At 36.7% G+C, this 26072-nt stretch overlaps 3 protein-coding genes and 2 pseudogenes across 4 annotated transcripts; 4 read left to right on the forward strand and 1 right to left on the reverse strand.

The window, feature by feature from the left end:
• The first annotated feature begins 2704 nt into the window (after window positions 1-2704).
• Window positions 2705-5836, forward strand: LOC125201457 (AP-3 complex subunit delta pseudogene; annotated as a pseudogene).
• A 1468-nt stretch (window positions 5837-7304) lies between these two features.
• Window positions 7305-11114, forward strand: LOC125200650 (uncharacterized). The gene is made up of 6 exons (XM_048098350.2): window positions 7305-7682; window positions 8351-8493; window positions 9330-9473; window positions 9852-10037; window positions 10451-10575; window positions 10658-11114. The coding sequence occupies exons 1-6, from the start codon at window positions 7472-7474 to the stop codon at window positions 10881-10883; spliced, it is 1035 nt and encodes a 344-aa protein (XP_047954307.1). The 5' UTR covers window positions 7305-7471; the 3' UTR covers window positions 10884-11114.
• Window positions 11115-11324: 210 nt separating this feature from the next.
• LOC125200651 (Cyclophilin-like peptidyl-prolyl cis-trans isomerase family protein) lies at window positions 11325-12597 on the forward strand. The gene is made up of 2 exons (XM_048098351.2): window positions 11325-12213; window positions 12386-12597. The coding sequence occupies exons 1-2, from the start codon at window positions 11420-11422 to the stop codon at window positions 12486-12488; spliced, it is 897 nt and encodes a 298-aa protein (XP_047954308.1). The 5' UTR covers window positions 11325-11419; the 3' UTR covers window positions 12489-12597.
• Window positions 12598-12741: 144 nt separating this feature from the next.
• Window positions 12742-16640, reverse strand: LOC125193363 (uncharacterized; annotated as a pseudogene). Its single transcript, XR_016135496.1, has 5 exons — window positions 16302-16640; window positions 15831-15946; window positions 15383-15725; window positions 13642-14461; window positions 12742-13337 (listed from the first exon to the last, which is right to left on the reverse strand). The product of XR_016135496.1 is annotated as an uncharacterized LOC125193363 (transcript).
• A 2604-nt stretch (window positions 16641-19244) lies between these two features.
• LOC125201425 (uncharacterized) lies at window positions 19245-25277 on the forward strand. Its single transcript, XM_048099521.2, has 14 exons — window positions 19245-19816; window positions 20689-20779; window positions 20925-21009; window positions 21223-21307; window positions 21680-21749; window positions 22095-22164; window positions 22714-22759; window positions 22856-23102; window positions 23189-23394; window positions 23509-23583; window positions 24273-24342; window positions 24451-24531; window positions 24775-24854; window positions 24937-25277. Exons 1-14 carry the CDS (start codon window positions 19701-19703, stop codon window positions 25013-25015), a joined length of 1401 nt encoding a protein of 466 aa, XP_047955478.1. The 5' UTR covers window positions 19245-19700; the 3' UTR covers window positions 25016-25277.
• The last annotated feature ends 795 nt before the right edge of the window (window positions 25278-26072 follow it).

The following is a 26072-nucleotide window of genomic DNA, read 5'->3' on the forward strand; positions in this document are numbered from 1 at the left end:
TCGTAAGTAGAGTCGATAAACCTTACGGACATATTTCAATATATTTCACATTAAAACAATATGACAAAATCATATTGCAATTTTATATACTCAACAATAAAATTAGAAATCTGAGAAAAATATTGATGTATAGAAAATAGTGGTTATGTGTGCATGAATTGCAAATATTATCTCGATGAAGGTAAAAAATTATTGGAGATGCTTTTCAATCAAACCACTCATTCTTTTATCATGATGTGAAAGGAATATCATATAAGTGAATATCCACTTGTTTATCTCCATATGTTATGGCAATCATGTTAACAGATACTTATGCGGATGACAATGTCTATATCTTAGAGTTCGTTATTCCCATCGATACGAAGGGAAGTACAAAACAACAACACTTGTTTAATATATTTGTTTATTTATTTTGGATAAATTTATAACATAAATTTGAAATATCATTTCAAGTATGAATATTGACTCCTAATATTATGAAATTTTTCAAAAACTTACTATTTCTTTTCACGAACTTTAAACTTGACATATAATATCATGAACTTAAATAGTTGTTTAATTTTCCCACCAACGACAAAACCCAGCTAAATTTCTCTTTCTTATTACATCACATAAAATATGGTTACCACTGAAAACTGGTAATGATGTGATTACAAAGTCCTTAGAAGCAAGATTTGGTTAACCATCTCATTTTAATGTAGTTAGATTTTTTCGGTGTTGGAAAAAATTAAACAACTATTTAAGTTTGTGATATTATATGCCGAGTTCAAAGTTTGTGAGAATAAAACAATTTCGTGATATTAGATATTAATATCTCTTTCAAGTATCCAAATGTGAGGGAAATATCATATTTAGTACTTGGATGGAAAGTTCAGGAAAATATCATACTACTCACTCCGTCTCTGAAAAGTATAATGAACTTTATAATTTTGAAATAGATAAACAATACATTACCCTTACACATAATTTTATTTACAACTTATACAAGGGAGGGGATCCCCTGCTGTGATAGAAATATTGCAGGGGCAGTTGTGCCAATAATACGACGTCGTTTTGTGGCAACTTTCACAAATTTTATTATTCAAAGCAGATTCACACAAGCAGTAATCCATAAATAAGTGATTTAGAATTGATTAGTATTCAAATATTCCACCGCCCGCCGCTCCTCATTAAATAAAACAATTTTTTAATAATTTGCTTTTTTCTATATGAAATGTTTAGTTTACTAATTACAATTTCAATTTTTTTTTAAAATTCAGTTGCATCATGTTCATTTCAATTTTACTAGTTAACTATTAATATTATGACAAATTAATATAACATCAAAAAATTCTTATTTAAAACTATATTTATAGCTAATCGGTTGCAGAGTTACCAATTTCTAGTTATAATTCATTTTAACTAAAACACCATCAAGTTTGGGTAAAGTCATTTTTAAATTTAATTTTATTAACTTTCAATTATAATATAATCATATTAAACTAAAAATAATTTTAAATAATAATTGAAACTCCCTTTGTAAAATTTTAAATTAAATGAATAACCATATTATCATTTAAAAGGTTTACAAGTTTGATTGATTTTTAAGCAAAACAAATTAGAATTGGAATTATTAACTCCCTATCGCAACAATAAGCCCTAATTATTATTTTAAATAATAATTTATTGATATTTATTCTACATTTGTTTATAATAATACTAGTACAAGCTACATAATTTTTAAATAGGAAAAATTTAATTAGCAAAATTAATATTTAACAAATTATTATTGCTAATATATAAGTAAAACTACAACAAAATATTAAATACTATAAGAATTTATTTCACCTATGATGGACGGTGGAGTAGTGAACTTTTTTAACTTAAACCATTGTTTACATTATTAATCCATGAGCCTAGCAAAGCATTACTAAATTAATTGAAAGTGAAGGTTGTAAAAGTTGGAATGCCACAAAATGCCGTCGTATTACTGGCACAGGCGCACAGCTACTCCTGTGTTTCTATCACAGCCGGGGATCCACTCCCCTTATATAATTACACTACACTATTGATGAAATGGAGCTCACTTTTTACTAACACTACTTACACTACCATTTATCTCTATCTTTCTTTTGCTACTTTACTAGTTATACATTAAGCTATGTGCCAAACCAAATGTTCATACTTTTCAGGGATAGATAGAGTGCTAGTTTAATGTTCATATGTGCCAAACCAAATGTCCTCCATAGTCTTGGTAATCATTTAGAGTTATTTTCAATCGGAAGTACTAAAAATGTTACTCCTTCTGTTCTACATTAGTGAACACGTTTCTATTCGGCACATTATTTATTAAAAATTATATTAAGTGAGTCAAGTAAATGAAGAAAATGTAGGAAATGGAAAAGATAGAAAAAAGAATAAAGTAAGAAATAGTAAAATAAGTGGAAAAATTGTATTAACGTTTACTAAAATTGGAAATGACTCTACTACCCTAGAATGTATTAAAATGATAAAATGACTTTAACTATTATAAAACGAAGGATGTATAAAATTCCCCAAATACTTACTACTACTATTTTTGTTTAATCCTGAAAGATAGAGACTATTTATGTTTTAACAATTCAAACAATTTAATGACTATTTATGTTTTAACAATTCAAACAATGATTAATGATTTTTGTTATAACAATTTATCCTTAAAATTACATTCCCAGCAAAATTAGCACGTGTGCTGCACAGTCAGCCGGCCTCCCTCCCATCGCCCCAATTCCAGTTGGTTTCCCCCAAATCCACCATTTCCACGCTTCGACAAATCCAATCGCACTATCGGAGAATCGATCCAATGACGGGTCCTTCACTGATGGACTCCCTCTTCCAGCGCTCAATCGACGACCTAATCAAAGCCCTCCGCCTCACTCCGCCCGGAACGGAGACCGCCTTCGTCGCCAAAGCGATCGACGAGATCCGCCGCGAGATCAAATCCACCGACCCCCACACCAAGGCCGCCGCCCTCCAGAAACTCACCTACCTCCACTCCCTCCACGGCCTCGACATGTCGTGGGCCGCCTTCCACTCCGTTGAGCTCTCCTCCTCCTCCGCCCACTCCCACAAGCGCACCGCCTACCTCTCCGCCGCCCTCGCCTTCAACCCCGCCACCACCGACGTCATCCTCCTCCTCACTCACCAGCTGCGCAAGGATCTCTCCTCGCCGAATGTCCACGATGTGAGTCTCGCCCTCTCTACTCTCTCCTCGATCTGTAACACCGATTTGGCGCGCGATTTGACGCCCGAGCTGTTTACTCTGCTTAGTAGTAGTAAGGTTACTGTGAGAAAGAAAGCGATCGCTACTGTTTTGAGGGTTTTTGAATGTTATCCTGATGCGGTGCGTGTTTGTTTTAAGAGAGTTGTGGAAAACCTAGAGAATTCGGATTTGGGGATATTGTCTGCGGTTGTAGGGTTGTTTTGTGAGCTCACTGAAAATGAACCTAGATCATATTTGCCGTTGGCGCCTGAATTTTACAAGATTTTGGTAGACTGCAAGAATAATTGGGTTCTGATCAAAGTGCTAAAGATTTTCGCAAAATTGGCTCCTCTAGAGCCGAGGTTGGGTAAGCGAGTGGTGGAGCCTATCTGTGAGATCATGAAGACGATGGGAGCTAAGTCGTTAGTGTTTGAGTGTGTGAGGACGATCTTGACTAGTTTGAGTGAACATGATTCGGCAGTGAAGCTAGCAGTGAGTAAGGTACGGGAGTTTCTTTCAGAAGATGATCCGAATCTCAAGTATCTAGGCCTGCAAGCGCTTGCTCTCGTTGCACAGAACGATATTTTAGCAGTTGTGGAGAACAAGGATTTGGTGGTTAAAGCACTGAGTGATTCCGATTTGAATATTAGGCTTGAGGCCTTGAGGCTTGTAATGTGTATGGTCTCTGAGGATAATGTGATGGAAATTTGTAGGATCTTGATCAGTCATGCACTAAAGTCTGACCCGGAGTTCTGTAATGAGATCTTGGGATTCATTTTATTGACTTGTGGTAGGAATTATTATGAGGTGGTTTTTGATTTTGATTGGTATGTGTTGTTTCTTGGGGAAATGGCAAGGGTTCCACATTGTCAGAAGGGGGATGAAATTGCAACCCAACTTATTGATATTGGCATGAGGGTTAAGGATGCTAGATATCAGCTTGTTAACGTTGCTCGTGAGCTGGTTATTGATCCTGCATTACTTGGTAATCCGTTTATGCATGCGGTTCTGTCTGCTGCTGCCTGGGTTTCAGGAGAGTATATCAAGCTTTCAAGAAATCCGTTTGAGATCATGGAAGCACTGTTACAGCCACGGACTAGTCTCCTTAGTCCATCTGTGAGAGCCATATATATACACTCCGCATTCAAGGTGTTGATGTTCTGTGTTTACTCGTATCTCAAGCTAAATGGAGAGGAATCTTCAATTCCCTCTACATTGACAGATTCAGAACTAGTATCTGATGTTGAAGTGGATGATCATAATATGATTGTTACCAATGGGCAGGCACCATCAGCTTCTTCGGTAACACAACATCTTACTCAAGAATCTCTCTTGGCTCTAGTCAATCTTGTTGAAATTAATTTGGGACCTTTAGCTGGGAGTAATGAAGTAGAAGTGCTGGAAAGATCTACCAATGTCCTTGGATTAATTAAATTGATAAAACCAATGCTCCTTGGTTCTCTCAACGATGGTGAAGGAGATCAAACTAAGGGAGAACTAAAAACTCCTGAAACAGTAAAGTTGATTTTCGATTCATGCTCAGAAGATCTTGGTCCAGTCTCAGTTAATGCACAAGAGAAGGTACCCATACCTAATGGGTTGGTGCTCAAGGAAAATCTTGATGATTTGGAAGAAATCTGTGGTGATATGAAATTGCCATTATTAACTTCATTTTCGCTTGTCAAACCTCAATTTGCAGAAGCCTCTAATAGCGTAGAATGCCAGGGTAAGGAAGAGTCTGAACTATCAACTGAATCGACATCGTTACTTGCAGAGCACAGGAAGAGGCACGGTTTATATTACCTTTCTCCAGGAAATAGAGTGACGACGTCCAATGACTACCCACCTGCTCATGACCCCAATGATAAGGCTATCGATGAGGATGAAGATCTTGCCAAGTTGACAGAGAAATCACTCGTCACTGGGAAAAAGCCTAGTCAATCCAAGCCTAGGCCCATGGTTGTGAAGTTTGATGATGGGGAAGTAACTACTGTCGCAACAAATAGAACTGAGGCCAAGGCTGGTCTAATATCCGGTGCTGTCAATGAAGTGCTTCTAGGCGATGAAGCCACAACATCATCATCATCGAGAAGAAAACCACCAAAATCAAGAAGGGGGGCCGAGGATTCAAACGTTAGCATAACTGAGTCCAAAAGTGATGCAAGTAAAATTGATCAATCTGAGCACAGTAAAGCTGGTTTGGGAGGCAAACACAATGGGCATGGTAAAGAGAGGAGACGTCGAACCTCGGGCAAGGATAAAGAACATGATTGCAAAGACAAGCATAAAAGTGATAGTGTGGCGCATGGTAAGCACAGGTCGCGGCACAGAGCAGATAAAGCAGTGGAGGCTCAAGCACCAGTCATTCCTGATTTTCTTTTATAGCAAGGCCTTCCAGAGCAAAATCTTAAGTTCAGTTGTTGTGATTAACATCCTTGTTTTTTTCACACTGGATTTGGTTGTGGTAATTTAATTCTTTTGATTCACCTCACAATTTGTAGCAAAATTTTGATCTTGCAATGTATAGCGGTTTGTGATTGTTTGGAACTGTTTGGTTTGTGATTGTTTGGATGAAAAGGCGTGATAATCAGTTGAAATTAAAGTCTTTTTTCTTAATTTTTAAGGAACATTTCGACATTATATTTCTGAGATTTTGATTCAATGTCTTATGGTAATACTGCAAACATTTTCTAAATTAAAAGTACATTTATACACCCAAAAATAGCGGTTTTCTTGCAGATCTATATATACAACCGACATCGATAGAAGAAGTTCAACGTGAAATAAAAAAGGAAGGATACATTGAGGCGAAATAATTGCCAAGCCAATTATTTTAATTTTTCTTTTCTTTTCTTTTCTTCTCACTCCCAGTAATCTCAGTATTTTTCTCAACATGAAATTGTAGGATTTTGGGTCAGGTTTTTCATACCCTCGAAATTTAATGATAATTGAATTAGAGTCTACTTAATTATTACTGTATGCAATTAATTTAGTTAGGCAAGACGACTTTGTCCACACTTAATGCTTAGACACAACTAATTGTATAATTAAATTGTCGTAGTAGTATGCATGCAATCTAATTTTTTTAAAATGATTTATTATAACAATAATAACAAATAAAGATTGCAAAGAATTCCATTTCTTTAAATATTTCAGATATAAATTTAAATTATCAATATTAGTATTTTCTTACTTAATCAATCAAACTCTATTAGGTGTAAAATCACAAAAAATTGTATCTCTACATATAAGTAATTGTAAAATAATTAATTTTGTAATAAGTAGTTTAGGTGTTGAATGATGCCAAAGTTTTGGAAATAAGTCTTTTGGAAAACTAATTGTAGTAATGATTTTACATTTTTACTTTTATATGTAGAGTGATTTGAAATAAGTTATAATACTAGTGATAAATTGGTGAGACAAATAGAAATAGTGTTAATTATCAATCGAATACTCCTTCACTCCCCTCCTAACTCCTAAATTACACTCTAAAATCTTTCGTTTATAATCAATAATCTCATTTTTTGTTCATTTTGATCCCACACTCTAACTAAAATAATGAAATGCTGTTAATACTAGAGACAAATTTACCACAAAAATATTAAAGAGAAAAAATGATTGACAGTCCGCAATTCTACTAATCACAAGTGTAATAGTACCTCACAAATAAGACAAATAAAAACTTTATACGTGATAATTACAATATAATAGTATCAAAATATTACTCCCTCCGTCCCGGCTAAGATGATACATTGCTTAGCCGGCACGGGATTTTAGGAGTTATTGGTTAAAGTGTTTAATTAGAGAGAGAGAAGGTGGGTGTAAGTATTAAAGTAGAGAGATAAAGGAAGATGAATATTTTAATAGGAGTGAGAAAAAGTGGTTGAGTGTATTAATTGGAGAGAGAAAGTTACCAAAAAAGGAAATGTGTCATCTTAGTTGGGACAAACTAAAAAGGAAAACGTGTCATCTTAAGCGGGACGGAGGAAGTACAATTTGCGATTTTGAGTTCCTTGAACATTAATTTATTGATTTATTTCCGTAGATAGTTGAAAAGGGCACGTTACAGAAAATAGAAGGCGCGTGAGCGTGAGCGAGCGTGACTCTCAATCTCTTTAACTAGGAGCAGTAGCACTCTCCACGCAGATCGATCTGAGAATTGGGGATTCGAGTTCACGTGAGTGAGTGTCAACCCTCTGCATTTCACATCAGATTCTCTCAGATTGTAAAGCAGAGGGAGGGAGATCAGAGATGGGGTGCTCGTTCTCCGGTCTGAATGCTCTGTACGACGCCGTCAATGGCGCCGGCGACGTTTGGATCAACGAGAACCGTTTCAGGATTGTACGCCAGCTCGGAGAGGGCGGCTTTGCCTACGTCTACCTCGTCAAGGAGCTCATCTCCGATCCTTCCAATCCCGCCGCTGGCATTTCCGCCAAAATCAAGGATTCTTCGCATATCTCCGGTAAATTTTCGCATTTGATCGCCTAATCCGCGGCGATCTGATTTCATTCTAGTTGTTGATTGCTTTTACTGTGTATGCTACCGCCACGAGTGCTAGAATAGAATAATGAGACGTTTGAGCTCGCTTGTTAGAAATTGATGTTGTTTTAGAATATAATATGTGTACGATAGTGTATGGAGTATATATTGCTAAATTTTAGTAGGATCCGGAAGTATGAAGTTCGCAATTATCCAGTAAATATGTGATGAACTAAAGATGGATCTGCTGCTTGGACAAGGAGAGGCGATTAGATGTCCAATGACTTTAGCAAGTTACTTGCATATCTCTCATGAGGATGCAAACAGATGACTGAGAACTTGTTAGATAGGTAACAGATCGAGTACGAACTTTTTGCCTGTAAAGTTAAATTAATCAGTTCGCATAGGGGAGAAGTGGAGCAGCAGCCCAAAGTGCTACTCAAACTGTAGAAGTTAAATGACAACAATAAAATTATTTAAAAGGTTTTCGCAAGTAAATCTGGTAAACTGTACCGTTAAAGCCATGGCCCATGGTTAAGTTCAAATTGCTTAGTTTGTACTTATTTGTATCAGAGAAGGGTTGGTTTAGTTTATCTGCATAGGCATAGCGATGACCTGATTTGACACTACATGGTGTGTTACATTATGCAGGAGATGGAACATATGCAGTGAAGAAAGTGCTGATACAAAACAGCGAGCAACTAGAGATGGTGAGGGACGAAATCCGTGTTTCGTCTCAGTTTAACCATCCTAATTTGCTTCCTCTTCTGGACCATGCAATCATTGCAGTCAAGGTGATTGCTGGTCTCTCTGGTTTCATCGGTCTTTGTCATTTTGTAGCAGTTATCATGTTTGATTCTTGATAGAAAGGTTGCGACATCGAGCTAAAGTGGCTATATTCTTATGAAGGAGGGTATTACCTTGAAAACTTTCAGTTGTAGTATCAGTATACATGCATGCCATATGGGAGAAGTGATGTGAATAGATCCTGCCAGGTCATCCATTCTTAGTGATTCTGAGTTGCACTTATTTACCGAGATAAATTTGCTTTTATATTGTCGTTGAAATGTTAATATGTTCACTGTTACCAAGCGGGACACTTAATGAAGCAGGTTCTCAGCAATTGAATTTGTTTTTGTTAATTGTAATACTGATTTTGAAGGGTGCTTCAGCAATGTCTATTAACTTGTGGGTCACTTTTTCTACTTAATGAAACCCAATTGTATGGGATACTTGTGCTATCTCTCATCTTAGGTTTTTTTTTTTTTTTCAAGTATGTTTGGCAATTCTCAGGACTTCTTTTAGATTCAAAAGCCTTACATGTCTGAAACAAATATTTATAACTAAGACCTGTATATGAAACATGAGAGTGATTGGGCCATGACTCGTTACCATAGACTTACTGGGATCTTTTAAAGATCTTTTTGTGGCATGAAGTGATAAATTCTTATATGTGCATTCCACTGGTCAAGGCAAGATCTTGCTATGACTTTTATTTAGTTTAGAAAGTGATAGTAGGTGAATGATGCATTATTTGTTTCAAGGAAACGATCCTTGGTGCTCCTTAATTGCATCCTTATATTCTCACAAGATTAGTTGTCTGAAATTTTTTTTTGTTTCCGTTGATTAGGCTTCACAAGATCAGTCCTGGAAGCATGAAGCTTACTTGTTGTTTCCTGTTCATTTGGATGGAACATTATTGGACAACACCACTGCTATGAAAGCTAAGAAAGAGTTCTTTTCCACCTTGGATGTGCTTCAAATACTTCATCAGGTAAATATGAAAGAAAAATAATACCTCCTCTAGTTTGTTGCTTTACGTGTATATTGGTTATATGCAGAGATACCTATTATAGCTCTTTTTTATTTTCAGAAAATGTTTAAGAGGAACATTTTGTTGATTGTCTGTTTCTCTTTGCAACAAAACTCATGGATTTCATTCTTTTCACATAGAAACATTCATTCATGCTAACTATGTTGCAGTTATTGTTGACACACATGCAGTGTGTAAAATTCCAATCTTTTACTGTGTATTAATCTGGGTTTGGAAGTAATTTTTTTTAATAGTTAATACACAGTGACATTTCTATTTATAGCTACACTTGTATCAAAGTATGATGAAACAATTTACCAGCAACTTGTTCATCTGCAGCTTTGTGCAGGACTCAAGCATATGCACAGTTTTGACCCTCCCCATGCACATAATGATGTTAAACCTGGCAATGTCCTTGTGACATACAGGAAAGGCAAGCCTCCTGTAGCTATATTGATGGATTTTGGGAGTGCCCGTCCTGCAAGAAAGCAAATCCGTAGTCGTTCAGAAGCATTACAGCTTCAGGTTCCATTTTTATTTTAAAGCTATTATTCCATTCTTTACTCTGCCATCTCAGTTGCAGCATAAAATCAATCAAATCGTTCATTGAATCATTGCATTTCACCCATCATGCAATGCTAGTTGGGTTAATGTTATGGAGTATATGGCTAATCCTGTTTTGCGTCCCCAACTTTCCCTGTTTCCCAATTTGGGATGTGATTAGTGGTTCCACTAGTTGAATTCTTAATGTGATATGCTTGTCTTATACAGACCAATTTGGTGCATTTTCTTATTTTTTACTGCCACATCTCATCTATTGCTTACTTACAAAAGCTGCCATCAGTCATTAAGCTATAAATTGAACTGTCATATGGGTTTTGGTTTGCATTTCAGCCTTGTTATATATTCTTACTTATCTCTTAATGTTGATCATACAGGAGTGGGCTTCCGAACACTGTTCTGCCCCATTCCGAGCCCCTGAATTATGGGATTGCCCTAGTCACGCAGACATAGATGAGAGGACAGATATATGGTCATTAGGTTGCACCTTGTTTGCCATAATGTAAGAAGTGCTCTTTTCTTATCTGGACATCCAGTCTTCAGTGTCGTTTGTCAATGTATAATCTCAATAATGCTCGTTCTAGGTACGGCGAGTCTCCTTTTGAATATGCACTCGGAGAATCTGGCGGGAGCTTACAGCTTGCTATAGTAAATGCCCAAGTAAAGTGGCCAGCCGGTCCCAACCCGCCTTACCCAGATGCACTTCACCAGTTTGTAAAATGGATGCTGCAGCCCCAAGCCACGGTTCGACCTTGCATCGATGATATCATAATTCACGTCGAAAAGTTGGTCGCAAAGTTTTCTAACTGAAGAAATTGCAAGGGGGCATTATTGTTGGACTTTTGTTTCAGCATGTCAGGTTATACAGGTATTGTGTAATGTTTTAAGGTGTAGGGAAAGTGATTTTTATCTGTTTTCCTATCTATGATACATTAATTTTGTCCGAGTTATATACTACAGCATAAATTATGTAAGTTTTGTCATCGGCATTGTACATTTTACATACTCCCTCTTATTGTCATTAATTGTCTCAATTTGTCATTTTCGTTCATCCGTTAATAATCGTCTCATTTACTTTTTACTACTTTTGGTAACTATCTCACATTCTACTTAAGGCTACTTTTAGTAATGGAACTCATCTTCCATTCATTTTTTTCATATACTTTTCATTATATTTCTTATTTGCCAAATCAAAGTGAGTCTTTTATTGGCCATGCAAATTAAATGTGTGCCACAAAAGTAATAAAGGATAAAATGGGGAGTTTCGCCTTTTCCTTATCCACATACATCAATCAACACCCAACACTAGTATAGAAGTAGCAGATAATCCCACCTCAACAAAAGCCATGCATTCTTCCACCGGCCTCTTTTACCACAATCTCATACCACCAAAACCCCTCCTGCCCCCTTCCGCCGCCGCATCTCCTCCCAATCCCAACCCTAGTCCCCTTCTCCGCCGTGATCTTCTCTCCTCCACCTTGCTCCTACTTGCCGCCAAGCCACTCCGAGCCGAAACCGTCACCAATGCACCTCCAATCTCCACCTGCGCTCCGCCCGCGCCAACCAAGCAGGCATTCCTCGACATCTCCATTGACGGAGAGCCAATTGGCAGGATCGTCATCGGCCTCTACGCGGACGACGTCCCTGCCGGCTCCACCAGGTTCGCGCAGCTCGTCAGCGGCGCAGCCGGCGTCAGCTACCGCAGGAAGGAGTTCGTGAAGATCATGCCCGGCTACGTGCAGCATGGCGGCCTCAGGTCGTACGGCGTGGATGCAGAGATGGCGAGCAAAACCGGCGGGAAGGCGGCGGGGGCGGATGATCTGGTGCGGGAGTGGGAGGAGCAGAGCGGGAGGTGTACAGGGACGAGGAACGTGGGGAGGAGCGTGGGGATAATCGTGAGGGACCCATCGAAGCCGGCGCCGAAGATGAAGCTGGTGGCAAGGAAGGGGAAGCTGGAGATTGATGAGGAGGAGATGGGGAAGGATCCCAACGGGACGGAGTTTGTGATCGCGAGTAAGGACTCACCTGAGCTGGACGAGGCGGCGCTGGTGGTGGGGAGGGTGGTGGAGGGGATGGATGTGGTGGAGAGGATTCAGGGTGTGAAGACTGTGCAGGAGAATACTAGTTCGCCATACTTCAGGTAACATCACCCCTCCTTCTGCTCTGCCTATGCGCATTTACATTCTCTTAAAATGATAATTTTATGCTGCCAATTACTTAATTTAAGGAAACAAAGAATTTAAAATTGAATTATAAATTAACTATAGCAAACACATGCTTACAAAGTTGAAGTGGTGAATTGATATGTGTAGGGTGGCAAAGCTAATAGGGGACAAGAGGGCTGTAGTCGCAGAAAGGGGCTTCAACAGACCTTACTCAAAGGTTGTCGTCACAAATTGTGGACTCATTGGATGACTGCAAAATCCACACCAACTGCTCTATTCATTTTCTCAATGTGGGAGTTATATTTTTGGGATAATCATAAATGATAATCCAATGCTATCATGCCAACCATTTCCTTCAACTTCTCCAGTTGACAAACAGTCTATGAGCAAACCAAATTAATGACAATACAAGCTAGCTACGAACGAGGTGATGGTGAAAATCTCACCTAAACTAGCACTCTCATTGATCCTACTTCTTGCTAAATACAATGCAGGAAACCACCACAAGTTGGAGGAGTTGAAGGGCTCCGATGCGTGTTGACCACTTTGAGACATAATGATGTTGAAAGTGTTAGCTAATCTTGGCTCTCTTATTGTCAGGAGATGTGAATAGTGTCTTCACAGACTCAAGTCAGATAATATCACAACCAGATGAGGATGCACCAATAGAAAGCAAAGCAAAAGTACACTACACTACACACACACACACACGTGTTGTTACGAGTCATTGCGGGTCAAGTATCTTACATACTACTACTTTCTATGGTTTTTTAGCGGGAAATTAGAAACTAAAACTGGGTTAGCCTTACTCTTTTGAAACAAGTAATCTATTGGCATGCGCATACACATGAACTCTAAGCAGATTTGGCAGTAGGTGTAGCTTCTATTTAGAAAGGCCGAAAAAGTCTAATAATGAGTGAGGGTTTAGTTCATTTTACCTCTATCAAACTAGATGAGCGCACACCACTGAGCTCCTTGTTTTCTTTCAAAGCTGATAGTGTCTGTAGCCATCCAGGAGCAGATTTGCCAGTAGACACGGTCCAGGGGCAAAAATGCCTGTGCTGTTTGATTGGGTCAAACTCCATTGTTTTATTAAAATCTGCCAGGGTAGGATGAGCAATGAATACGGGACTAGGGTTGCACAAGATTTGGTATCATAAGTAATATCATGACTGATTAATTTGTTCTGGTATTCATAAGAATGCATCATTTCTCCTATAAACTCTTGATATAATGGAGTATTACATAAAAACAAGCATGTCAATCTTTACAGTGCATCAACATGCTCCTAAAATAAATAAGGGAATATCCTAAACATAATGTCTAAAATAAACTACCCAAAGAGCATGAGATCCGAAGAAAAAGAACCGAATTCAAAAATTTTGAGAGATGAATTAACTTACTTGTACTACAGAGCATAGGTTTCTGGCACTGTGACGCCCCGTTTCCAAGACTATCGAAATAGCTTCTTTGGTAGCTGCCAACTTTGTCGTGGTTTCCACACATTTGTTCTCCGTGAGGCTCAAGCCCTCCTGCGTTTCTAGTTGAAGTAATATTCTCAGGGGTTGAGCTAGATAACTCACCAGCAACTGCAATGACTCCCTTTACAGTTCCAGTCAAATTCAAATCAGAGCCTTCTGGAACAGGTTCGGGAACCTCTAACGGTTCGTCTGCAATGGCATTTGTCTCTATGGTTACAAAGGTTTCTTCAGTCCTGGCGGTTTCACTTTGTTGTACCAATGCTTGATCCTCCACTTGCGATGGCCTCTGTGGGAACCACCAGCAATTGTGAATCCTGAGGATGTTGAAGCACTGCTACCAGTATTCAAAATACTTCTCCTACGTCCAATGCATATTTGATTGTCTGAAGAACCTTCTTGTGCACAAGCCTCATCATGGCCATGGGCAGCCAAACTTTTATCAGTAACTTCTGTAAGCCCCACAAATCTATATACTCCAGAGGCCGAGGGATAATAGAGAAAGCCCATAATCCAACGCTAGCCCCGCATAACTGGCAATCGAGAGCAACAGAACTAGGATCAACCTGCAGCTCACAGTAAGGGTTGGTACCCTCACTTGAAGAATGGATATTACCTTTCAGTTTTTGTCCTGTTGTAATTGTTACATTCGCATCTTAATAGAATCATTTTGTCCATCCTTGAAGTCAACTCTGTAAGGTAGTATACGAGGTTCCCAGCCAAACAAACTAATCAGCTTCTGTGCCTGTACACTTCCAAAAGTCACTATTCTTCACTTTAACTGGTCCAGTTATAAACAGCTAACTAAGGAGTAAGGATGCATCTTACGAATTAATATCAACATGAGAATATTATTGAAACCCCCATACACAACTAATTACATTGTCTGAGATAGACAAGAGGCAGACAACTTATGATTTGACCAAAATATAAACTGTGTGTTTCGTGCAGGCACAATGATCGTTATTTGATCCAGAAGGAAAAAAGTGATGTGCAACAGTGCAGCTACGTTAATCGCTACAGTATGCATGTGCAGTGTCTAAAAAGGCCGTTCAGAGGCACCCAAACCACCACCTTGAGGAGGAGAGCCCCATAAAGTGGCTTGCAACAATGACAAACTCACCTTTTTCTTACGAAATGTATGCTTAGAACTCTGTTACTCAAGCTGAGCCTGAGTTACCTTCCATGGCAACAAGGAAATAGCCCGATAGAATGTAAATGACAATATTTCTCTCCTACCTTCGACTGCTTGGTCATCTAAATGACAATAAACAAGGGGTGGAAAAGGTTTCTCAAACATTTCCTAAATTCTGCTCTTCAAATTTGTACTTTTTTCATTTATTCCGAGAATCTAATTGATTATTTTATGCTAGTTTCATTTTAAACTAGCTCATGGTTTTATATTATGAAGCAAAAATTTTATCTTTATTTAGTATCACAAGAACTTCAATATATGCCATGCCTTTGACTTTTGAGGTCCTCATCGCATTATAGATCATTTACAAGTCTCAGATAGATATTCAAAGTGGCACATTTCCCATGACACGGCCCATTCAGAACATTTGCATGCTTGCTAGTTTATGGTGACAATCTAGGACTAGCGGACCTGTGTTTCTTGAAGGTGAGATAACTTTTTTAATGGATTTTGACTTGTTATAACCCAAACCTGATAGTACAAGATGGAAGAACTTGTTTCAGGTACATGCCCTGAAGATTTTGTCCCGGAGCTTTCAAGTGGTTCATGACACGCAAAACTTGAAGAGCCACTAAGAAATAGCGCCAGTTGAGAATTTCTAGAGTCATCGATGGCCATAGGGGCAGTAACAGGAAGAGCTATTAACTGTGATAGTGATAAAAACCGCCTCTTGTAGTCCTCGTTAAACTTGCCCTGGATAGAATCGGAAACTGAGCAAGTTCTTCTGCACATGAGTTATTAGTCCAAGGGCACAGCAAATTATGTCCTCCTTCCAGCTTCAAGCTGAATACCATAGCTGCTTTCTCAACTGATTACACATGAACCAAAAAGAGTCTGGATTCAGGAACAGTCTACAAGTGAAAGAAAACTAGCCAGGAATAATAGTGCAACAGAAGAGCCGATCAAGAAAGTATGACTGGCCTTGTTGCTGATGGTGTAGAAAAGAGGAGGCGTGCATTGCATGAGACACAAGCAATTGCGTCCGTATAAACATTAACCCAACCCCTTATCGCACATTCCAAAGGGCTCGCCCCTAGAAGGATCGATTATGTTAGTTCAGATTCAAAAAAAGACTAGATTTAAAAAGTGCTTGCTTGTCTAGTCACTAGTGTCCTTATCTTTTCACTGAACTAGGACAGAATCATGCAGAGATCTCATGACTATTAATGATAAAGAGGAGCATTAAAATGAGAGAGGAAAATCTTCAAGAGTTTTGACATAAAATAAATCATTATCATTATACAGTATATTATAATGATTCACATCAAATCTTCCAAAATCAATAGGATTCCGAGACATTGGCATTATAAGTGAAACATTTATCATTATATCACAATCCAACATCCACAATATAGCTGCTGCATTCAATCTAGATAGATAATAAAGGTGGTGAAATTCGGCAAACCAGGTCATCGACTTGAAAGTGGATAGCCTCCTAACCAAATCGCCACGGTCCCAAGGCCTGCAGACCGGTGCTTGGCAAAACTGACAACGAAACCACCCCCGATTCATCGTCACCTGATTTCCTCTCCGGTGAGGACGAATTCGGCCACTTAATTGTTGAGCTCCGAACACACTGCATTCGATAAACAAGCGAAGCACCATTACCACTAGCAATATAAGAATTGCTAATGCAACAATCATAAGCTGCGCCATCAAAAGTTAAGTAAAGATTTTGCAAGTCCTACACTCCTCACCACCGTTTCATGAGTAAAATTTAACTAAAGATCTGTGTGCTTAGCGGAGACGTAAACACACACCCACGTGCGTGTTGTTAAGCATGACACAACAAACTGAGTATCTCTCAATTCAAAGTGTTTCTTTACTTTCAAATTTAGCAACTCATCGTGGATCAATACGTGATATAGTTGGCGTCAATAAATTATACGGTACTTCTTAGTTTTAAAAATAAGAGCACGCTTAACTCACGTTGATCAAGCTTCAAATTTTAATTGAATTGTGCAATTATTGCATATTTTTATAAATTAATGATATTAATATGCATTTCAATAGTTAGTTGTGAATTACTATTTGGATATGATATTTTTTGTATGAAAGCCAAATTGTGATGGGACATTTAACGTTTTGGATGAAACATCAGGCTCCACGATCTCATACTTCTCATACATTAAATTATTGGAACCAAAATTAGTAAATTACAAAGGACCACTAAAATTTGGTTATATGACCAGTTTCAAAGCTTTCGGCTGAAATGATAGTAGTACTACCTGATAACAGCTTAATCAATGAGATTCATATTGTCTCAAATGTTCAAATAACTCAATTACAATTATAAACTTAGAATAAAAAATTAATTATCATTTAAATTATAATACTCCTATTTGATTGATTTTTAGTCAATCTTATAACCTTTTAAGATTGAAATGAAGCAATTTTTTAACTTTCTTCAATTATCTCATACTTAATTAAATTGAAACTAATAAGGTAAAATCAAATGCTCCTAATATTACAGCAAAATTATGTTATTTTTTTCAAAACAACGTTATTATAAATGGAGTGTTGGTAAGTGATGTCGATATATCCCTAATGGTGCGATTTTGTTTCTATATTCTATTTAATTTTTCCATATTATTTTTAATTGCGATCAATTATGTGATAATTGAGAAAAATAAAAAAATTGTAATTTTATATTCCCATTTCAAAAGTTTATAAAGTTGATCAGAAGCACCAAAAGAATTGATGAATTCATATCCCAATAAATTTGTCATTTTTCAGTTTTTACTATTTTCGGTAATGGACACACATTTCACTAACTTTATTTCACTTACATTTTATTACTATAAAATTAATATATGTGATCATATCATAACCCATATTTATGGTGATAACCTAATAATCCTCATTTTATGGACGAAAAATATCATTTTATGGAATAAAAGTATCATTTTATGCATGCTGAAAAAATATCATTTTATCGTGTATAAATATCATTTTTAGTAAAAATGATACTTTTGACCCATAAAATGATACGGATCTAAAAAATGATCATAGAAGGGGCAAAAATACATTGGGGATATTTGAAGTGCTTGAGGAGGGACATTTAAAGAAGAAACTAATATTAATTTTTTTCTACAATAGAATTTATACATTGATATGAAATTTTGAGGGAGGACATTTACCCCTCCTCCTTGCACATTAGATCCGTCCCTGGGTTATTAGGTTATCACATAAATATGAGTTATGATACGATCGCACCCATATATATATATATATATATATATATATATATATATATATATATATATATATATATATAGGGATGTATTCAGGTCAGAACGCTAAGTATAAGTAAAACTCAAAACACTTGCAGTCCATTGGATCATATGATCTAATGATTAGATTAATGCCACGTGTCATCTAATAATGTAGAATTTTAGACTAATAATGTAGCTCGGATAATAATGTAGCATTTTAGTTTAATAATGTAGCATTTTAGTTTAGAAATGTACAGTTTTAGTCTTACAATGTACATTTCTAGTCTAATAATGTACCTCGCCTAATAATGTAGATTTTTAGTATCATAATGTAACAAATCACAACCATCCAATCTAATGATCCAAGGGTTGTGATTTGTGCTGTGTTTTAAGCTAAGATGCTGTAAGGACCCTAACACACCCCTATATATATATAGGGGTGTGTTAGGGTGCCACCACCCCTTAAAATAACACCATAACACCATTTCTAGCCAATCATTTGTACACGTGGACAAATAATAAGCTGACACGTGGCAAAAAAAAAAAAAAACCCAAAAAAGACGGGCAGCAATATGCTGGCCTTTAAACAGCAATTTTTCTTGAACAGCAATATCCAACACGTTAGACAGCAATCTATATAGATTGCTGTCTAACGTGTTGGATATTGCTGTGTAACGTCTATAATATTGCTGTATAAGCGTTGTCACGTTGTCATTTTAAGAGGGGTTGTCATTTTAACACAAACCTATATATATATATATATATATATAATGTATGCATTTTATTGAGTGAAATAAAATAGAAAAAAAGTTAAAAAATTTTAATAAGAAAAGAAAGTATATTTCAAAAATAGAAAGTAATTAGAAAAAGAAAATACTAACATCTTGAATCTTGAATGAGACTGATAAAAATCTTCATAGTACATTCAATTACCCTCTATCTATTAAATTTACACTAAGTATGCATTTTTGTATTAAATTGATGACAAGAAAGAGATATTTAGCAATCCACACGAAAAGGACAAAACGATATAAAGATAAAAATACATTTGAAAAATAAAGTGGTAATGGTTTATGAGAAAATAGAAATTAAGCCAATGAAAATAGAGCGCGTGGGATGGCGGATTAAACCACGTTCCAGCAACTCCTGTGGTTTTTAATTCAGCTCACTTTTCCCTTTGAAATTTGAATCATTATCGAAAATTTCCAATTTGTTGACGTTTCGACTTTCGATTATACAATTGCAACCATCAATGGCGCCCACCCATTCCACTTTAGGTTTTCCCCTCTCCCCGATTTCCCTCCCTTTCCGTTTTCATACCACAAATTAGCCGCCCCTTTTGCTATTTTGTCCGAATTCATTTTCTCAGAAACTCTGTTTTCTCTGAAATATCTGCTGCTTTTGACTGTTTCTGTTGGCGTCGAGATTTTAATGGATAGATAGATAGATAGATACAAATATCGATGCAGTGGTTTTTGTATTTATATACACACGTATACATATAGTGATACAGACACACTTTGTGCTTGATAAATATCTGAATTCGGCACACTCTGGGCTAGAGAGTGGGAGAGATGACCTGGAGAAGAGTGGGGAAGTCGCTGCAGGGAGTGACAGCGCACACTCTGCTTTTCTTCTTCACGGTGCTGCTTGTTCTTAAGATCGATCACACCGTTTCCTACTCTTGGTGGTATGATTTATTTTCTTTCCCCAATTGTCGATAACCTATTTTAATTTAGCTGTCGCACACGTTTTATTTTGGGATAATTTTATTTTTATGCGCATGTGCTCATTGAGATCTACGTTGTTAATGTTTTAGTTTTAGTTTTTGGGCTTTGTCAAGGAATTGTTGATTATCCGTTTTCCATATGTGGATAGAGTCTTGGGATGATGGATTTGGCCGACCAAAACTGAGTCAAAGCCTAATGTCTAATATCTTCTACTTTAGTTATGTCTAAAACTGATGATTGGCATTGTAAGTACCAGGGCCCTCTAGCTTTAGACTCAATTCATTTGTTTTAGCATAGAGTAGCATATCGTACGCAAATAGCTGGTGAATCCCCTAACCACAAAATGGCTGCCATGAGTTTAAGCATAAAGTTTGATAATTTGCTTTGATCTTGTCATATAAGATTAAATCTTGTCCATGATTGAGTGTGTTAGTAAACAAATTAGAGGTTGATGGTGATGCCCATAGATGGAAAATGTCTTCTGTGTTTGTTTTAGGGGATGGACAAGTTTTGCAAATCATTGATTTCTGAAAATTTTAATGGTCTGTGGAATTAGTTTTTAACTCTTTAACATGTAAATAAAAACCAAATAGGGACTACATGTTATTTGTTTTGTTTGCACTTTCTTAAGGGCTGACTTTGTGTGGCTACATACATGTCTATGTATATGCTTATTAGAATGTAACTGGAACTCTTCTTTGTCTTTGCTCATTGACCACTGTACAAGCAAGGCTAAAAACTAATAAGTAGGTGTAGTTTCCAAAGCAGCTTGTTAGATAATCTCTGTTGGTTGTCCTAGTAATGTAGCCTCATTTATGTATTTCTTATGCAGGGTTATTTTCTTTCCATTGTGGCTATTTCATGCAGTTGTTGCACGAGGAAGATTTTCTCTTCCTGCGCCATCAGTTCCTCATGATCGCCATGTATGCCACCTTATGACCATTCAGTTATATTTCAATAATTTATTTTCTCAGTGCATCCGTAGGAAAAATGTAAAATATGCGGCACTGTGCTAGTTTTTTTTACATCTCTTTGTTTTGTATTTGAATATATATTTGTTTTGAATAGTGGGCCCCATGCCATGCTGTGGTTGCTGTGCCATTGCTCGTTGCTTTCGAACTGCTGCTTTGTATATATCTCGAGAGTGTATATGGTATGAAAGCAAAACTCTTTCATGATTTTTAGCCCTAGGCAGTATTTCATGTAGATTCTATGAGTTTCCCTGCTAGAAAACTTTCCTTCTAATCTGCCTCCTGCTTCTTCTTCTCACATGGCAGTGGTAAGATGAGCTAACGGAAGAATAGAATGCATAATTTTTGCAGTTGGTGGTTGATAATTTGCTGAAAAATGTTTCTTCACATTGCAGTTAATCATTCTTCTGCTTTGCACCTTAAAATTGTCTTCCTTCCTTTGCTGGCATTTGAGGTTATCATCCTTATTGACAATTTCAGGTACAATGTTTGCTCAAATACCCTTTCTCTCAATCTTCTATTCTCTTCAGTATATGTAACAACAATCTCTTACAACAGATTACTGTTTTCAGAGTTTAAGTACATTGGCATGGAAAGATATCACTCCACAGAAAAATTTGTTGGCTTGATAGTGATATCCCTTTTCCATACTTCAAACTTTGAACTCTAGAAATGAACCAGAAACTACAGAATAAGTGTTCACTAACAGATGATTTACTAAAGTAATTTAGTCCATGCATAACAATCCTTGTCCAACAAGGTGTGCCTTAGAGAGACTTTTTCTTTCCCGAGCTTTACTCAACTTCACAACCCTTTCAATGCATCATGGTTTATGTTCATGTTTCTTCCCAGAATGTGCAAGGCTTTATTACCAGGAGATGATGAAAGCATGAGTGATGATGCAATATGGGAAACACTTCCTGTAAGTTTCTTCTTAAAACATAATAGGTGAAGAGTGTCAGATGCTTTTATTCTCAAGAAGTCAAATTTTGGCTCTCATTACTATCTTTCTCTTAAGTCTCAAATTCTTATTTCAGTCTATAATTTAGTTGTGCATTCTTTCACAACTGAACAAATCTTATTCTGTTCTTTGAAGAGCATCCTAAAACTGATCTGAATTATTGACCATAATTTATAGAACTGTAAAGTTGAGGTTCCTAGTAGTATAGTTTTCACTTCTTTCATGACATGTATCTTTTTGTTTGTTTTTTATCTTGTTTTCTAGACATTATAAGGCTACTTATAGTGACTGCTTTCATGACCTCAGCATTTCTGGGTAGCAATATCAATGGTTTTCTTTGTTGCTGCCACATTATTCACCCTCCTGAAGCTATGTCGTAAGTTCATTTCTCTTGACTTCTAGTGACTTTGAGTGTGCATATTTTGATGTTTGTGATCGTGGTTGGGACAAGCACCTTTGTTCTTCAGAAAACAAAAACATTCTATCTCATTCTTGCTAGAATTCGCTTTATGGATGTAAATGCTCTGTCCAGTTCTTGCATAGGATTTTCTTTTTATTTTGCAAACATGTACAACACTCTCCTTGGATGGTCATGTTTATGATGTGGGACCAATGGCAATATCAGGGCACTAGTTATTGACTTATTGTTCACGTTGGGTGTTGTTTGACTAGATAAATTGTCAATTATCAGAGAGACCAAAAGAGAGGGAAATTTGTTAGCACTTGTAATTTCTGCAAACAAGCAAATAGTGGACGGACATTGTGAAGTTGAGAGCAGAAATAAGAATATATAGCTATGCATCTTAATAAGTGGCAAAACCTAATTTTTCCTTGCTTTCTTTGTTTGCACGATATGATTTAAATGTTTAAATGGTTGCATGTTTGCTATACTCATTTTGATTCATCTTAAATTCTGACATTGCAGGTGATGTCGGTGCTCTTGGCTGGTGGGACCTGTTCATAAATTACGGGTATAATCCCACTTGAAGAGTTGTTTTACCTCCACAGTTCTGTGCTTATGTAGAGTTGTGCATTTTTAAGATTTGGCTCATCTTATATTTCTATAGGATTGCCGAATGTTTTGCATTTCTTGTTTGCACAAAATGGTCAAATCCAGTAATTCATAGAAACTCGCAAACAAGAGAAGAAAGCTCGTCTTCTAGTGCTATACGATATCTGGACTGGAATAGTGGTTTGGTGGTATCATCTGATGATCATTTGCAGGATAGAATTTGTGGCCTGCAAGACATTGGTGGTCACTTAATGAAAATTCCAATTATTGTTTTTCAAGTCCTCCTCTGCATGAAGCTGGAGGTACTCATCTTGGCTCTTTTAGGTTCTTTAACTGAATTATTGAATAATTCTCAATTTATTTACTAATTGACTTCATTTCCAATTAGGGAACTCCACCAGATGCTAAGAACATTCCTCTTCCAGTTGTCTTCTCTCCCATCTTTCTGTTGCAAGGAGTTGCTGTCTTGTTTGCCATATTCAGATTAGTAGAGAAAGTTGTTTTCTTGTTACAAAGTGAGGCTGCTGGAGGAAGATATCTTGTATACTCTTCAAGAATTCGTGACCTGTTTGGTTTCCTGCATCATGGCTCCAGGTGATGTTTAAAACCATGGTTTTGCACAGTAGGTTCTGTTGTGATAACTAGCATTGAACAAGTTTGTGGAGATGTTTCTTAAACTGACAATTTTTTATATATTTGTTCTCTCAGGCTGCTTGGGTGGTGGTCCATTGATGAAACAAGCAGAGAAGAGCAGGCCCGCCTATTCCACGATGGGGCCTCAGGGTAACACTTGTCTTATGTTTTAAATTAAATGGATTATATGCTCATCTGTAAAGTGCCGAGCACTCAGCTTTCATACTTGAGTATCCTTTTATGTTTTACTCTTACAAGGAAGTCTTAAAAAATGATAATTGGCTGGTGACCTATAAAGACAAAAATAGAAACGGAGATGGCGTCAAAAATTCTCAGATCATGCAGAATATTGTAACTGCAAAATTGCAATAAATTCATAGAAAAACTCTGAAGCCTGAGTAAAGCTTTTGGAGTATACTGGAACTATGTCTGACAAAGTATATATCTGCAGCCAACAAAAGACTTAATTCAGTTTTACAGAAAATAAAATAGTATTGGAAACTTGTTTTGTCGTGCATTGCTAGATATAATGGCCATGATATTATGATATCACATAACCATGCAAGAAATGAACCTTTTGACCTAGTTATAGTAATTAGGATGGCTACTGTCCTGGTTTTGTCTCTCCTGCTATGATTTTCTTATGATGATAATTCCATGGCTATTCGTCTTTGCTTCTTTTCTTCCTATCTTGTACACTCAACTTTATCTGTGATCTGATCGGCCTTTTAAGATTCTATCTGCAAGTTAATGGAATAAGGCGTTGGTCTAGAATCAAATCTTAAACTATGCAAGTTTAGGAATGATAACATGCTGATATTTTAAGTAATGAATGACAGATACAACACTTTCTCTGGTTATCCACCTGAAATAGTGAAGAAAATGCCAAAGAGGGACCTTGCCGAGGAGGTGAATTCATCTACATAATTGCATTCTCGTTATTTCCTTAGCACCTTCACTACAGCTTTAAATATAGGTCTACCTTTCTCCCTTTTTTACTTGGTGGTCTTGTTATAGGTTTGGAGACTTCAAGCAGCACTTGGTGAGCAAACAGAAATTACGAAATTCAGCCAGCAGGAGTATGAGAGACTTCAACATGTAACTGTCTCAATTTTGTGTTTCGCTGTGATGCTTAATTCATATGCCTTAACGTTTATCTGATGTACGGTTATTTAGTAACCTATAAATTAATTTCCGAAGCTGATGAATGTGCAACATCCTTATAAAGTAGCACCACGGACAAGGATTTTGCACATATGTCTGTACACTCATGAATGTGTTTGTGGTTACCATAAAATACCCCTTTTAGCAAACTAAATGCCTTGTTGCATTATCATCCAGGAAAAAATTCTGTGTAGAGTTTGCTTCGAGGGAGAGATTTGCATTGTGCTCCTTCCTTGCAGGCATCGCATTTTGTGCAGGTACCACACATGATTTTCTTAGTTATGTGATTTGGGTAGCTCGTCTTTGAATGTGATACTAACATTTGTTGATGTGTTGCAGCTCTTGCTCCGACAAATGTAGGAAATGCCCAATTTGCCGAGTGTCTATAGAGGAGCGCTTGCCTGTATATGATGTATAGCCTAGGTTGATTTCCCACCTCGCCTCATCTTCCGGGACTCTTCATTTTTAACAGTAGACACCTAGATGGATGAAGTAAAGGTAGGTTTCTTCCAAAATACTACTACAACAATATGAGGTCGGTTAATTGTTATTGCTAGACTTCAACAACTAACTGGAGTTAGAGATTAACTGTTTCTGTGCTTTGCTTTTTGCCTGTATATACTTACAAGCTGTTCAAAGTTGGGGTAAATGTGTAATATAATGTTTTGCTCCTTTTGTTATAGTGTTTGTGCTCATTTTATTCCTGCCAAAAAAGTTGGTTTTATTATTCACGAGTAGTTCAAAGTTCTGTTATTGGATGTTTTTTTTTTGTATGTATTTTCACTTATCTTGAGGTGCACAAATTGTGGCTTAGTTATCATATTCAGCAGTAAAATTGTTCTTAATAGTTATTATTCTCAATTTAATTCTAAATAGTTTAATTTGCAGCCCACAATTGACTGTTCTTTTTGCAGTTAAAGACAAAACTGTCAAAACAATTACATTTGGGTTGCCTAAATTTTATAGTTTGAATTTGAGTTGCGATTAGTTGCAAAAATAATTTGATATTTAAAATTCGCAACAAAGAGTGACAATCTTTAAATATTTTGCAAATTTGGTACGAGATAAAATTTATGCAAAAATTTAATTACTAATAACGAAATGATGTATCTTTAAGCTTAAAATATCAAAAATCATCAGCTTCTTTTTAGTGGATTTTTCAGTCTACCATTAATTTTTAAAGGATTTATCTACCTTCCAATTGATTATTGATTAAACTGATAATCATATCGTCTGATTTGCCTCATCTAAAATGGAAAAATTATATTCTCTCCGTACCATAATAATAATAATCACATTTTATATCCTTCCTATAATAAAAGTCACATTTCATTTTTATCTTAAAAACTCACTTCACTTACATTTTATTATACAATTTATAAAAAAAAATAGATTATATACTTGTATGTCCACGCCAAATTTGACTTTAACTATAGGGGAGTATGTGAGTATAAAAATATAACTACTTTAGGCAC

This window comes from Salvia hispanica, chromosome 2 (genome assembly GCF_029641045.1).
Source record: "Salvia hispanica isolate PSC_SH4W2 chromosome 2, Shi_PSC_v1, whole genome shotgun sequence".
Classification (NCBI taxonomy): Eukaryota; Viridiplantae; Streptophyta; class Magnoliopsida; order Lamiales; family Lamiaceae; genus Salvia; species Salvia hispanica.